Source organism: Electrona antarctica (genome assembly GCF_951216825.1).
Source record: "Electrona antarctica genome assembly, chromosome: 18".
Classification (NCBI taxonomy): Eukaryota; Metazoa; Chordata; class Actinopteri; order Myctophiformes; family Myctophidae; genus Electrona; species Electrona antarctica.
Window position 1 is genome coordinate 21315989 of NC_136799.1, and position 14326 is coordinate 21330314.

The window sequence follows — 14326 nt, forward strand, 5'->3', positions numbered from 1 at the left end:
AACCTCCGAGATAAGTCGTCTGATCAGGATGGAGCATTGATTTATATTATACCACCACAAATGCAAATAAGAAAGATAGTTGATCGATTGGCGAATGTGTTCATAGTAGAAGTTGCTGCGCTACCTTAAGTGTTGTACTAGAGTGGACACCAACAGACTCACCAAGACAAGTTTGTGTGAGCGTTCTTGAATGTCACTTCAACCTGCTTCCCTATCTCGTCTTCTTCTTCTCGGGTGGTGTGGCTATTTCTCGCCTCCTATTCATATTGGGGTAATGTGATATCACTTTATTAACTGGTTTAATTTTCTAACTTAGTGGAACTATCCTCTGTACTAGTACAGCGTGTGGCTTTAGTAGTTTAGTAGTAGTAGTACTCACACTCACTACAAACAACATACACACCGCTACAGTGTGTCTTGAACCTAGCCTACCGTGGTATGCGCGCATAGAGTATATAATGCGCGTGACATCATCATCAAACCAGGAAGTTATGCAGGAACGCCTACTGAGTGTCAAAAAACGACTTTCTGGCCTTGACAGCCCATACATCCACACAGAAAAGTCATATCTGATTGCATTAAACGATGTTAAACTCACTTTGCCACTCGATTTGCCACTCGATGTGCCATTCACTTTAAGCATGCGCATACTCTCTATACCATATATGTTTGCGTCCCCAAAATGAAGGTAAAGTTCACGTAGAGCTTGTTGTTTGACCTTGGCCTCTGTAGTATGTACCCATTCTCCTGCCAAAGATTAGAGTTTACTTGCCTCTCTGCTTTCTGCAGTGTGCCTCCAGTCAAATAACAATGACTTTATTTCTCTGGGAAGAAATGGAAAGAAATGTAGCAAAAGGTGGAGACAATCACTCTTTGACACCTGGCTGGCAGACTGGAAGGCAGGACTGATGAAGGTACGGTGTGTGGTTTCCAATTGGTTCGCTTATTTTTGGAGCCAGATATATACTCTTATAGCCGTAGAATATGGACTTTGTTGTGCATGATTTAATTGGTTCGCTTATTTTTTGAGCCTACTCTTATAGCTGTAGAATATGGACTTTGTTGTGCATGATTTTACTAAAGGAAACAACTTATGTTAATATAGTATTACTTATATTACGAGTTTGTGTTTATTGACTTACTTATATTCAAATTAAATATAAATGTTAATGATTTGATTTGCTCTTCAAGGCTGCAGGGATGTCCTAACTGATGGGAGTGGAAAAAGGCTCTGCTTATTCCTGCCATTATCTGCACCAAGTGCTCAGACACTGGCCAGATGGATCCTTCTGACCAGAAGCACTTCGATGTTGTGGATTATGTTATATTTGCTCTCCTACTGGCTGCCTCTTTGGGCATAGGGATTTACCATGCACTGTCAGGTGGGCGCCAGCGTACCACACAGGAGTTTCTGCTGGCAGACAGGAGCATGCACTGCCTCCCCATATCCCTCTCGCTCATTGCCTCGTTCCAGTCGGCTGTGGCTATTATAGGTGTGCCAGCTGAGATCTACACTTATGGGACTCAGTATTGGTTCATAGGCTGTGCCTACATTCTGGGCCTAATCATTCCTGCCCATGTGTTCATTCCAATGTTCTACAGATTGCATCTTTCAAGTGTTTACCAGGTATGACCAAGGTCAAGAAAAGCAAAGGTTCACTATGAAATTTACATGTATCCTAGAGCTGATTTATTTTGTTTTGTCTTTTGGTGAGACTTGGATCGTTCCCCATAACCGTGTAGGTGTGAACTGTTGTTTTTCAGTATCTTGAGCTGCGCTTTAGCAAACCAGTACGTATCTGTGGGACATTGACCTTCATATTTCAGATGGTAAGTTCCATCCTAGACATAACAAAGAGGCACTAAAAGACAAAATATACCTAAATCTGTTATTTCCCAAAAGAAGACCTTAAATAATGTTTTACAATGCTCACATGGCATTCTTTGTAACTCCAGAAGGGCCCTATTTTCGTCACTGCCTTACTCCTTATCCCTAAACTTCTTTGCCTTTTTTACGATTTTGATTTTTTGCGTTGTGGGTGGATGATGGGGCGTTAGGGTTATGCGGTGGACAATCACAAACATATTATAACATGCCCATATATGGAGACCACTTTAAACTAGATTTTAAACCAAACAAAAAATCTAATTACAAAAAAGCTCTCATATACAAGTCTTAAAGGAGTATTTCACCCCCCAAAAAATGTTATTTTCTATCAATTACACAATCCATGAAACCTTTTCCAACACAATTCCTGACACAATAATTTGATGACCGGCAGACTCCTACTGAGAATCCTATTGACCGATGACCCAGTCTCTCCATGGCTCCATGGGTTGTGTAATTGATAGATTTTTTTTTTAACCATAATAGATGAATCGAAAACACCCTTGGTTCTGGTGAAATCTAGTCTTCCATCTATCTCTCTAGATAGATTTTACACAGTAGATATGAACCGGCTATACAGTATATAGTATACTGTTTGAACTGGCTATACTTTGCAAATAATGTTGTTCTGTTTTTTATTATACTGTAGGTTATCTACATGGGGGTATGTGTATATACTCCTGCCTTTGCACTCTATGCAGGTAAATCACTCCATCTATTTGTCTTCTACAAACCTGAGTAAACATAAGTTCTTCTTTCTTCAATTATTTTTGTTTTGTTCTCTTTCTTTAGTTACTGGATTTCAATTATGGGGAACAGTGCTGGCCACTGGACTAGTGTGTGCATTTTATACAACACTAGTAAGTAAAATAATTCATGTTAGATGTAAAACAGTTCCCAAGAGAGATGAATATCCATACCATATCATGACACAATGGAACTGCTATCTGATGGCACACAAGGCATCAGCCAAGCATGTTCACTTCACTTACTTGTCCATCTACATTCACACACCAGTTCAATGAGCTGAATTAGACAAATAAAATGTATTTCTTACCCTTTCACTAGAGTAGACTAAACCATATCTGATTCTAGAGAGATGTAAACACAGGGATGTAATGCAGGACATAAGCAAGATTCTTATCTACAATTTAAAATCCAATCCATTTAGTTTCACTATCCCTTTATCAAACAACTAACAAGCTTGACCATTGTGATATTACATTTCCAGGACAATACTTGTTGTTCAGTGTAACACTATAGCCTAAGATGTGAGTTATACTTGGTTGCGAGTGGGTGTCACGCACCAAAATAGTAGAGTTCCAAGACCGATACTGGCACTAACACACCAGCACTGGTATGCAACCATAACCCTTAAATCAGGCATAAGAGAAAACTACATTTTGTTTCTGTTATAATAACAATTCTCACACATGGACTTGTTCTTGCCAGGGGGGGCTGAAGGCTGTCATTTGGACAGACGTGTTTCAAACTGTGGTGATGTTTGCGGGCCAGTTGGCTGTCATAGTGGTAGGAATACAGCAGACTGGAGGGGTCTCTGAGGTCTGGACCAAAGCATGGGAGGGGAACCGCATCTCTGGCCTCGAGTGAGTGCACCTATCCACTCAATACTGCAAAGAAATGTGCAAAAGACAATTACCCGAAATTATAAATGAAAATATATTTTACACCCTTTATAATTTTTCAAAAATGAATATGATCAAAAATTAATATTTTCTTTGATATTCTTTTCTTGAATGTTCATACTGTACTTAATCGTGAAAAAGAAAAAAAAATATATATTACATTTTATTTAAACTAACACTAACACACTAACAGTGATTGTAATTCTGTTCATCAGAAATACCTTTCTTTTTTCTTAACATGCTGCTTGCTGTCAGTCTAAACCCAGATCCTACAGAGAGACACACCTTCTGGACACTGGGGGTCGGTGGGGTGTTCCTCATGTGGTCATTGTATGGAGTCAATCAGGCTCAGGTTCAGAGATACCTCAGCTCTCGCACAGAGAGAGACGCTATCAGGTACTGTAAGGCCAGTAGGCCACCTCAAAATAATAAATACCGGTACATATACCACCTTTCATTACTTAATATACAGACCCCTGATGTGTGTAAAATTAAATGTATACAGTAAATTAACCTTTTTGTATCAATGTCACCAAGATAAACCCCTGAACAGAGGGGAAGAAAACTAGAATAAGGGTTACTGCTGACATGAAATGCATTTGTTCTTGCCTCTTTGTTTTACATGTCTTTATTGTTTAATTTTTTGGCAGGTCTTGCTACATGGTATTTCCCTCTCTGCAGGTGGCTCTGGGTCTGAGCTGTGTGATGGGACTGGTAATGTTTGCACGGTACTGTGGAGAGGATCACTCCAGCAGGCTAGGTACCACTTCAAGAGATGCGGTTAGTAGTACATAATAAATGTAATTATGTATCGTAATTCATTGGAACAGCTGTTTACATTTTGTGGGGAACCAGAACGGTGAATTGTCAGTATGGCAGTTGTTTTCGTTATTAGTTCCTACACTTAACTTAATTTGAAGTGTCCTGCTATTTTTTTCCTGCTTCTCCAACTTCCATGTTATTAAATGTATGTATGGGGATTAGATCAAAGTATAAATGTGTGTTTTACTTTCAACACTAAACTGGAAGAAATCTGTCAGAATTCTAGACTATAAGCTCCAAATTCACAGTATCCCAGGCCATCATGATGGCACATTTATGCCAAATACATTTTACATTTTGCTTGAACTTTAAATATTACTTCCCCTTGAACTGACTGCCTTGCTTTCCATGTGGTGGAGGAGTTGAGATTCTTCCTGGAAAGTGTGGTTAATAACATCTGAATTACCAGGACAAACATGGTAATGCAGTATCCATGCTCTCCACAGATGGTGCTATACTTTGTTATGGATATGCTACAAGGTCTGCCTGGTCTCCCTGGCCTTTTTGTTGCTTGCTTATTCAGTGCAGCACTCAGGTACTGTATGTGTATTTTATTCTCAAAATGTATGACTGGTTTTGTTTAGAGCTCATCAGTGATGTTCTGGAACTCTGGAAGTAAAAATACTATTCATTATTCAATCCCAAGACATTTTTGTAGAACTTGTGCACGATAAAGCTATGAGGAATGCTTGCAGTTTGGCTAGGTTATCAAGGGAAGGGTCTAATATTATTTAGGTTGAGTTCACCGTCCTTTACCATTTAAGCAGTAGTCATCTTTAGTTTGATTCCGGCTGCAGACCTGTTTGTTCAAGTTTGTTTGATCTTGTTCCACAGCACCATCTCTTCTGCCTTTAACTCACTGGCCACAGTCACAATGGAAGACCTCATCAAACCTCACTTCCCTACAATGACAGAAGCAAGGGCTACCCTGTTGTCCAAAGCCCTAGGTTCATCAATTTAGCATTTCTCACTATATTATATTTACAGTAAATTGATCATTTTCCAAGTAATTGGTGATACATATTGGACATATAATATGAGATTGGTTGTGATAACGAAATTCTCAGTAAACATTTGTTCTAATATTCATTTATTCAAACAACCTTCCCTCCCATCTAGCAATGTCCTATGGGCTACTGTGTCTGGCCATGGCATATCTAGCTCATTTGATGGGCGACTCCGTTTTACAGGTAAGCATACCAAATGCAAAATCAAATAATCAAATTAATTTGTATTTGATTTGACTATCTGATTTGATTTGTCATTAATGTTATTACACACCAGGTGGCATTGAAAATCTTTGGAATGGTTGGTGGTCCTCTTCTTGGGTTATTTTGCCTTGGCATATTCTTCTCTTCAGCCAATTCCAATGTAAGTTCTCTCCCCCTGCAGGAAATGTACAGTACTGCATGCAAGGACAATTTATCTAGAGTGTGATTGTCCATTATAGGACACAAATTGTGTTTTGTTTCTGTCTGCACATTTAAATACCCATTGTGCTGTATTGATTTAGGTCTAGTTGTATGTCTCCATATATGTAGTGGCTATTCCATCCCATCATGTTGTAGTGAAAGCTATTTCCACTGGTATAGTGTGGTATTAAAGATCACATTCTCTTTTGTAGCCTACAATCTAAGCTAATATGTCTATTGACAAATCCTCTATGATGCTTTTTTTTGTTCTGCGTTTCACCAGGGTGCGTTGGCCGGTCTCGGGGCAGGCCTGGTGGTGACTTTTTGGGTTGGTATTGGGAGCATTGTCACCCAGAGCGCCAGCCCCAGATCTGTATCTCATAACTGCACAGCCACTCTACTGTCAGGAAATGCCACAGCAGTTATTCAAACTACGCTCAGTTCAGCTGTGTCTGTCACTTTGAAGTAAGGGGAAATTGTTTTGTTTAAAAGTAGCTCATAATCTGCTCTACTTTAGTTTCAGGCATTTCAGCAAACATTGTTGTCATCATTGTTTTTTTTGTTTTTTAGGAAAGAAACTTCATTTATTTAACTTAATTCATTATAACTTAATTGCCATCGTTTATTCTTCAGCAGGCCCACTGGGCTGAGAAGATTCTATTCTCTGTCCTATATGTGGTACAGTGCACTCAGCTGCTTCACTGTCATTCTTGTTGGGCTGGTCATCAGTTTCCTCACAGGTAGGGGCTTAGTAGAATAGAGTAGAATACATGCATGTACATTTTGTTACCATGGACCTATCCCATAAAAAAATCTATCTTCTTAATTTGAGGTCCAATGAAAGAAGAGGATGTTACACCTGGCACTGTCTACCCCCTGTTGGGAAATGTGCTGTTTTTTCTACATAAACATAACAAACTGAAGCTGTGCTGTGCCACCCCACCAGTACAGAGAGTAAGTAAATCAAATAATGTACATGTTTTTAACACTCACGTGACGGCATTAAGTCAACCAACCACACAAGCAGACACAAATTGAACTTTCTTTGTGATTTCTTTGGCCACTGTCCCCTAGGGGGCTCCACACACCCTAACACCTTCTCCCCCACACAGTGGGGATAGTATACCATTGTCTTTTAAATATTGATTAGCTTTGCATACCCAACATTTTGTTAAATACCCGCCGTTCATTTGCACACCCAAAATGAAACTCCTGAGCTACTGTCTGGGAATAGATCTTTCCACGACGTGCTGCGTAAGGCGATGAGGTTGAGTGTACCACAGTGAACTCTCGTAGAGCAAGAAGAATTATTATGGACAAATGGGTGACAAAAGGTGTCTCGAAGTACAAAGACAAGTGAAATAAACAAATTCAATTAATGTATATGGTATAGACAGCTCGATGGGTTTGCTATGGTTTCTATGGTCACATGGTGTTGGGTGCTACGTGACCGTCAGACAGGTAGTAAAGGTCAGCTGTTCATCGGTGGCATTTCATGAATGGAATGGAAGAGGGGATGAATGACGGGGAAGTCCAACTTTGTTGACTGCTTTACAAACGCAAACGCTAAGACGACACCATGCTGCACTTTGTTGTGATGTCGCTAAATCAATTGTTTTAATAACCTTAATAAATGAACAAAATGCAGTACACTGGAGAAGTGAGTTATTGGCATGCAGCGCGTCTGGCAGTACATTTCCCCGCTTTTAGCCTCTCGTGACTTAATAAGTTTGTCGCCATACAGTATGCCTTCTTGCACATATTACCCATGGCATTTACCCATTGCTGCTAAATATATCATTCCCTGCCTATACCTGCCTTAAGAGATTTATCAAACCTGCTATTCTACCTTTTATTTAGTTTCACTTCATACCTGATTATTATTATCTTGTTATATTCTATTATTGTGTTATGGCAGAACATGTCCCTCCAACATATTTGCTGCTTGTACCTGTGAGTGAGAAATAAACCCCTCTTGATTCTTGATGAGAATGAGTGAGAGAGACGAGTTGAACGGGAGAGAAAGAGGTTGACAAGATGGATTTGAACCCACAACGAGACTTGTGCATAATTAGCTAATCCACCTTGGCAAAAATAATAAGGATATTAATCTGTATCTCACCAGAACTGTGTTTTGTTTTGTCATAGCTACCAACCCGTCAAAATGGACCTCCACCACACAAAGAAACCAATGGATTGGTGAACCCTCTAGAAGATGGGACATTACAGGAAGAGAGAGCAGGTTTTCTTCTCAACTCTCACACAACTCTGACAGAGCATGAGACATCTGTCTGATGTCAAATGAAAAGAGAGAAAATATATGTGACATGAAGTTGTTTTTTCTGCTTTACACTAATCTAGTGACTGACAGACGGCTAGGGTGGTTGGGGGAAGGGGTTAAATAGAGATCTAGGGCCACCCATATCTCCACCAGCACAACCCCAACGCTGCTTTAAAATCAGTGGTTTTCAACCTTTTCGGTATCAGGATCCACTTGAAAATGTCACTGGAACCAGTGATATAGATACCACGACATGCGTTTGCACGTGGGGGTGTGTTGATCTGAAAATAAGGTGTGGTCTAGGACTATCTTCCCCACAGTGTTTAGTTAGTATACAGAACTTGCTGCTTCAATAATCCAGGTAATAAAACAAACAATTTGCCTAGCTGTGTGCATGCACACCGAAAATATCTGATTGACAAGCTCAACACGTCGCAGCGCAATGTGTTTCTTTGAATTGTCCTTGAATTCTGTATTTGCATTTTAACTACAGTTATTTTATATATATTTTTACTATATATGTTTACTATATTATTTTGTTTAAGAAAAACATGAATACAGAATACATTTGTATGTCAGCTTGCTCAAATATATACCTATATACTGTATATGTATTTTTGAGGGGCACTAGCCCCTCCTATGTCCCTGATGTCATCAATATTGAGCCCATATATGGGCTCAATGTCGGGTTATATATATAACTGGCTGTCGATGGTGACGTAATTAGGATATGTTTCAGTGTCGGGTGAATTAAAGGTAATATCTGTAATCTGAAACCTATCTTTTCATAAAACCCCCAAAGAAGAAACCTATCTTTATTACGTCACCATCAAAAGCCAGTTATAACCCGGCATTGATCTCTTAATTACGTCACCATCAACATCTAGGCCCTCATTTATCAACCGTGCGTACGCCAAAATATGGGTGTACGCCGAAATTACCGCAATTTTCGGCATTTACCATTTGCGCCAACGTTTGATTTTGAACTTGAGCCAAGACAAAAACCACGTCTGGTCGGGAGCTGTCGTACCCTTTGTCCTCACCTGTTTTTCTGTCGTAGAACAGCGGAGCAGCATTGTTTGACCAGCTGAGAGGCTGTCACAGGCATCGAAACATATGTATTCACTCCTAAAATGTTTATATAAAACTGTATAGGTATATATGGGCTAAATACATTAGATTTCCAACTTTACAAGCAAGCAATTAAAATCGCGCTTTTAAAAACAATGTTGCAAGTTAGATGCGTAAGCCATTTAAACAGTGTTTTGCATGATGAGCGCATACATGCGAGGATTTGGGCTGTCTGTGCTGAAATATTTCCATGACGGGACGTTGGAGATTATAGTACAGCGCTGCAGCTGCGGAGAGTCCCAACATGGGTAGCCTACTGTAGCCTAATCTACAGCAGGCCGATGTCTTTCTGGAGTTACAGTATGTGCAATCTCCTCCTCGTTTAATAAACCCGACGCGTCGCTCGAATGCCAAATGTGTCGTGCCAGCGCAAGTAGGAACGCATCGGAGATAGTATAGGCTAACCCAGCCTGCAGCCCACCACCACCACCACCACTGTCCAGTGCATGCCACATGACATGAGGCTACGGTTTTGGCTTCAATATTCATATAATTGATTTGACAGTTGACAGCCCAACCACTGCAGCGACTGCGAGGCAATTTAAATCGTCGAACGTGCTGGTCAGTTGATCACGGTGTCACGGACGGACCACAGTGATAGAGAGAGACAGACAGGACAGGAGGAGCACCTATGCAAAACAGCAGCGTGTGTGTGCCTATTTGTTATTTAATTCATGGTTCACAGGTTCAGGTTTTCGTTCACTAATATTTCTTGTTGTATATTAAATTAAAAATACTTTAATAATTGAATATACAACTAACAACACACAGTGACAGTTGCTTGCAAATTGCGATATGTGCGTGCATGCGTGCGGGGGGGGGGGTGAGGCGGACAGGGGGGAAGCGAAGCGAGAGGAGAAACAGACAGGGTAGGCTACAGCTTTATTTAATTCATGCAGGTTTATTTATTTAAGATACAACAAGTTGCAAGTTGCGTGTGCGTGCGTGCGTCTGTGTGTGTGTGTGTGTGTGTGTGTGTGTGTGTGTGTTTGTGTGTATGAGAGGGGGCAGAAAGGCAACTTATGCAAGCGAGGGGAACTTTATTTTTCCTGTAACCATGGTTTCCAGGTCGTATTGCAGTTGTTCATGTCGCAAAAACGAGGGCGAGGCTTGATTTCATAGGGCGTGCCAGATAGATTTCAGCCGTCACATTTATTAACGTCGGAACGAAATTAAGGAAGAAACAGCTGTCTGCGATCACTTTGTAAATGCCGACCCGACGTGGGTGTACTACGAATCCTACACTCGAATTTGGGGCAGATTTTACACTCGATTGATAAATGAGGGCCCTTGTGTGTGTATATATACCTCCATGCATACGCATAAAAAAGCCAGCCGACCACAGTATAGTTCTTTCAACTTACAACTTACATACATGTATACATGAGTTACCTGTTACCCAACCAATATTGAAACATATCGTAATTACGTCACCATTGACAGCCAGTTATAACCCGACTTTAGTATTTAATTTCAATGTTTTACAGAGAGGCTGATATTTTAAAGTTCGTAGCGGTCGACAGTACTTGCGTGCTCTGCTTGCGCACTAGTAGGCCATTTATGGCCATTTATGGCCTGGCCTACTAGTAGGCCGTTTATGGCCTACTTGTGTGCAACGCGCAAGTAGGCCGTTTATGGCCTACTTGTGTGCAACGTGCAACGTGCAAGTAGGCACTCGACAGAGTGCAGTTCTAGTTTATTCTGCATTTGAGCCATGGACCACCATCTGATGACTGCCTCTCAGACCCAAAACTTTAGCTGATTTTGTCCACAATTCCATGCTATTGATGTTGGTACCATTAGGAGAGATAACAGGCAAACGTTAATCAAAACGTTTGCCTGAATCTTCTACATTCTCCAATTGTGTAGACTTCTTGTAAATTAAGTAATGCAGATGTTTAATAATAATTTAACTCTTGAGAGTGTAAAATGAAACCAAATGGACCCGTACATTTTACACTCAAGAGTTAAAGATCTTTAAATGTCCATTTGGTTACCAACTCTTCCATCATTTAGCTGGGGATTAACTGGAACCTCAAGGACCACTGGTGATCCCCGGACCACTGGTTGAAAACCACTGCTCTATACCAAATCTATTTCATGAAAATAGCCGACCTTCAGGCTTATAACATCTGTGATGTGCTGTGTTGTGAACATCAAATTTTTCCACCAAATGTTTGCCTATTTTATTTATTTGACCGTGATACTGTTTTTTAACGGCATTTATTGGTAATTTGTTTTGTTAATGCAAAATAGACAAAAGTTTGCCATTGAATTGTTGAGACGAATTGGTCAATAATATATTTATTTGTGCAGCATTGTAAATCATTAGATGCTTATACTGTATTTATCAGTCTGAACACTACAGTTGCTTAAGCTACAGAGCCATGTCTGAACATTTTTTGTTAAAATGTGGTATTATTCCGAGCTGTATGGGAGAAAAACTATTTTATACTTTTTATACTCTGTGTGCAGTATTACTTCACCACGTAAAACTTATATACTGTACTACTTTGTTGATCACGTGTCCCCTTGGCCTCCTACTTTTATCCTTTTACAGTTTACACCAATTCTCTTACCGAAAATAGCTCACGTGTCGCAACACGATGCATTGTGACCTTGTAGATCGGCCATTTTTGCCTATTATGAGATCGATGTCTAGAACAGGGACTCAGTCTGGGGTTGATGTGGTACTGCTGTACGAATGGGCTTCAGTCAGTCTTTGTATATGTGCCTTAGTTATGCTGAAACGCCATTGTTGTTGTCATATGATTAAAATATTTAGTAATTAGTTCAACTTCATTCTTGTGGAGATATTTTCTCCATACATTTCCATACAATCATTGATCAATCCAGGGAATCTTATTGTTCTTTTGACTTGAAACTGGCATTCTTAATAGCAGCATAAAGGAAACCCAAACTGACATACACGTACAATAAACAACAAACATAAGGCAAACAAACCCATTAACACAAGATAATTAAACATTATGGCAGACTTAAACACAGCTCTCTCAACCACTTTTCAAATGAGGGTACTGCATCAGACTTCCAAAGTCTTAAAATTAGTTTTTTTGCCAATACGGTACCCAGGTATAGTGACTACTTCTCCCTACCAGAGTACAAGGCAAGCCTACATTGTTTGAGGACCACAGGGGGGCAGGGAACCCACTGTCAAATGCTATTGAGTCAAATTATAGAGGACCAGAATGTAGAGATTGGGCAAGGCCATAATTGATGAGTTAGAGTGCCATCATGGCTTTTACATTTGTTACATAATGCTGACACACTGTGATACATCTTATTTACTTTAACCTTTGAGTAGTGCAATCTATGTATTCCTTTGAATTTAATGAAATTATGTCGAGTATTTACGGAATGAATATTCTTAAAACATGTTAACCAAAAATCCTCACTAAGGGATAGTTCCTGTAGTTGCCTGTCCTGATTGTCACCTGCTTGAACAGTGTCTGGTATACAATTGACATGGCCGCTCTACTACCTGGACTAACATTGATTATTCTATCAAGTGCTTGATGCTGTTTAAAGTCTGATACTGATAGTATAGCAACATGTGTCTTAGTAAAACTGCGTATCTGTATATAGCGAAAGAAATGTGAAGATGGAAAATCATATTTGACCCTCATTTGTTCGAATTACATAAATTGTCCATTTTGGTCACATTTTGCACACCACTCCCTTCGATCTCCTTACATTGTGCAAACCAAAGGTCGAAGCTGGAAGGCTTTAAAGTGTGATTATCACAGATATTATATATTTTGGGGTAATGAGCATCATTGTAGGCCACTTTAAGCCTCTGCATGCTACCGTTCTTGTATGTGCACCACAAGAAAGCTGTAAATATCTATCATCATGGAGATTATCAGTGAAAATGTGGCCAAGGTACTTACTTTCTTTTAATTATTATACACAGTAATAGTATATGGCAGGCTTTGAATAGGCCAAAGCCATGGGGAAAACAACATGCAAAATATGCATGCAAAATGTTGCCAGTCATAATTATTTACATATCAGATGACAGAGGAAATGTACTTTAACTTTATGCATTATATCAACAGTGAACATACTGTATTATTCTCAACAACATGCTAATTTAGACAAAAAATAAATCACACTTGTGTGAAGTGAGACACGCAGCGAGTCCAGTACTCATATCAGCAAGATGTACGTCTTACATTGTCATTTACTGCCTTAAACAAACAAACAAACGTCCATAGACTTGGCTGGTGACCGGTTATTTTTATTTAGGCTCTAAACAAACATTAAAAGTCCATAGACTTGGCTGCCACATATTGACGTAATTTCGGAAAGCCATGCTTTGGAGGGGCTAGCAGTAGCACCCCTCAAAAATAAAATGGGCATTAGTCACAGGTACTGTTTTTGTCATACCAATTTAATTCCTCCCCACACATTTCGGTATTGCCACTGTTACAGAACTGCTCAGAACTAACATGCAAGTTTAAGACACACTTACCCGGCCTGCATGTGACATCACTGAGAGAAGATCACTTCAAACTGCATAGAAAAATTACATTGTACTGTGTGGTATACACAGGCCTCTTTTTCAACATAGATGTTCACACTAGAAAACGGTTTAACATTTTGTGATAATAATCTTTATCTATATAATGTGAACTTTTTTATATATTAGCATCTCATATTTCAGACATTAAGACTGGATAGTATAACAGCTTACATGGAAAAGATTGTGGAACTTTGGGCTCTGTGTTTTTGCACAGCAAATACTCTGGAATACCAAACACAAGCATGCCATACAACGTTCCAATTTTGATAGTCAAAGTAGAAGGTCCACAAGTCACATACAGTACTACTTTGCATGTCTACAGCAAATTTGACTGTACTGTAAATAATGCAAAGAGGACAGGGGGAATTTTGTATCTAGAATATAAGTATAGTTATAGTTATAGTGGCTCTCTGCAAAACTTCAATCAACTTATGTGGGTATTGATGTGGAAAGGATGACACAGCGTGCTTATGTTTTCTTGATACAAATGAAGTACAGGTAGGTGGATCTATCTTTACCTTTATGAGTAAGAGAACAGGTAGTTTTTCCAAGTAGGCTATATTATGAAATATAATATCAGATTAGAAAAATCAACAACGA

The 14326-nt window shown here is 39.5% G+C and overlaps 1 protein-coding gene across 6 annotated transcripts; it reads left to right on the plus strand.

The window, feature by feature from the left end:
- The first annotated feature begins 40 nt into the window (after positions 1-40).
- Positions 41-9865, plus strand: slc5a6b (solute carrier family 5 member 6). Of its 6 annotated transcripts, none has more exons than XM_079527241.1 (17): positions 41-176; positions 833-914; positions 1192-1627; positions 1765-1830; positions 2538-2589; positions 2681-2748; positions 3341-3495; positions 3790-3930; positions 4185-4314; positions 4803-4891; positions 5191-5303; positions 5476-5546; positions 5641-5727; positions 6052-6233; positions 6402-6508; positions 6601-6722; positions 7917-9865. In XM_079527241.1, the coding sequence occupies exons 3-17, from the start codon at positions 1280-1282 to the stop codon at positions 8061-8063; spliced, it is 1878 nt and encodes a 625-aa protein (XP_079383367.1). In that variant the 5' UTR covers positions 41-176; positions 833-914; positions 1192-1279; the 3' UTR covers positions 8064-9865. The 6 variants fall into 6 exon arrangements, with proteins under 6 accessions (XP_079383367.1, XP_079383368.1, XP_079383366.1 ...); XM_079527242.1 differs by having other exon boundaries at positions 83-176; positions 790-914; XM_079527240.1 differs by having other exon boundaries at positions 143-271.
- The last annotated feature ends 4461 nt before the right edge of the window (positions 9866-14326 follow it).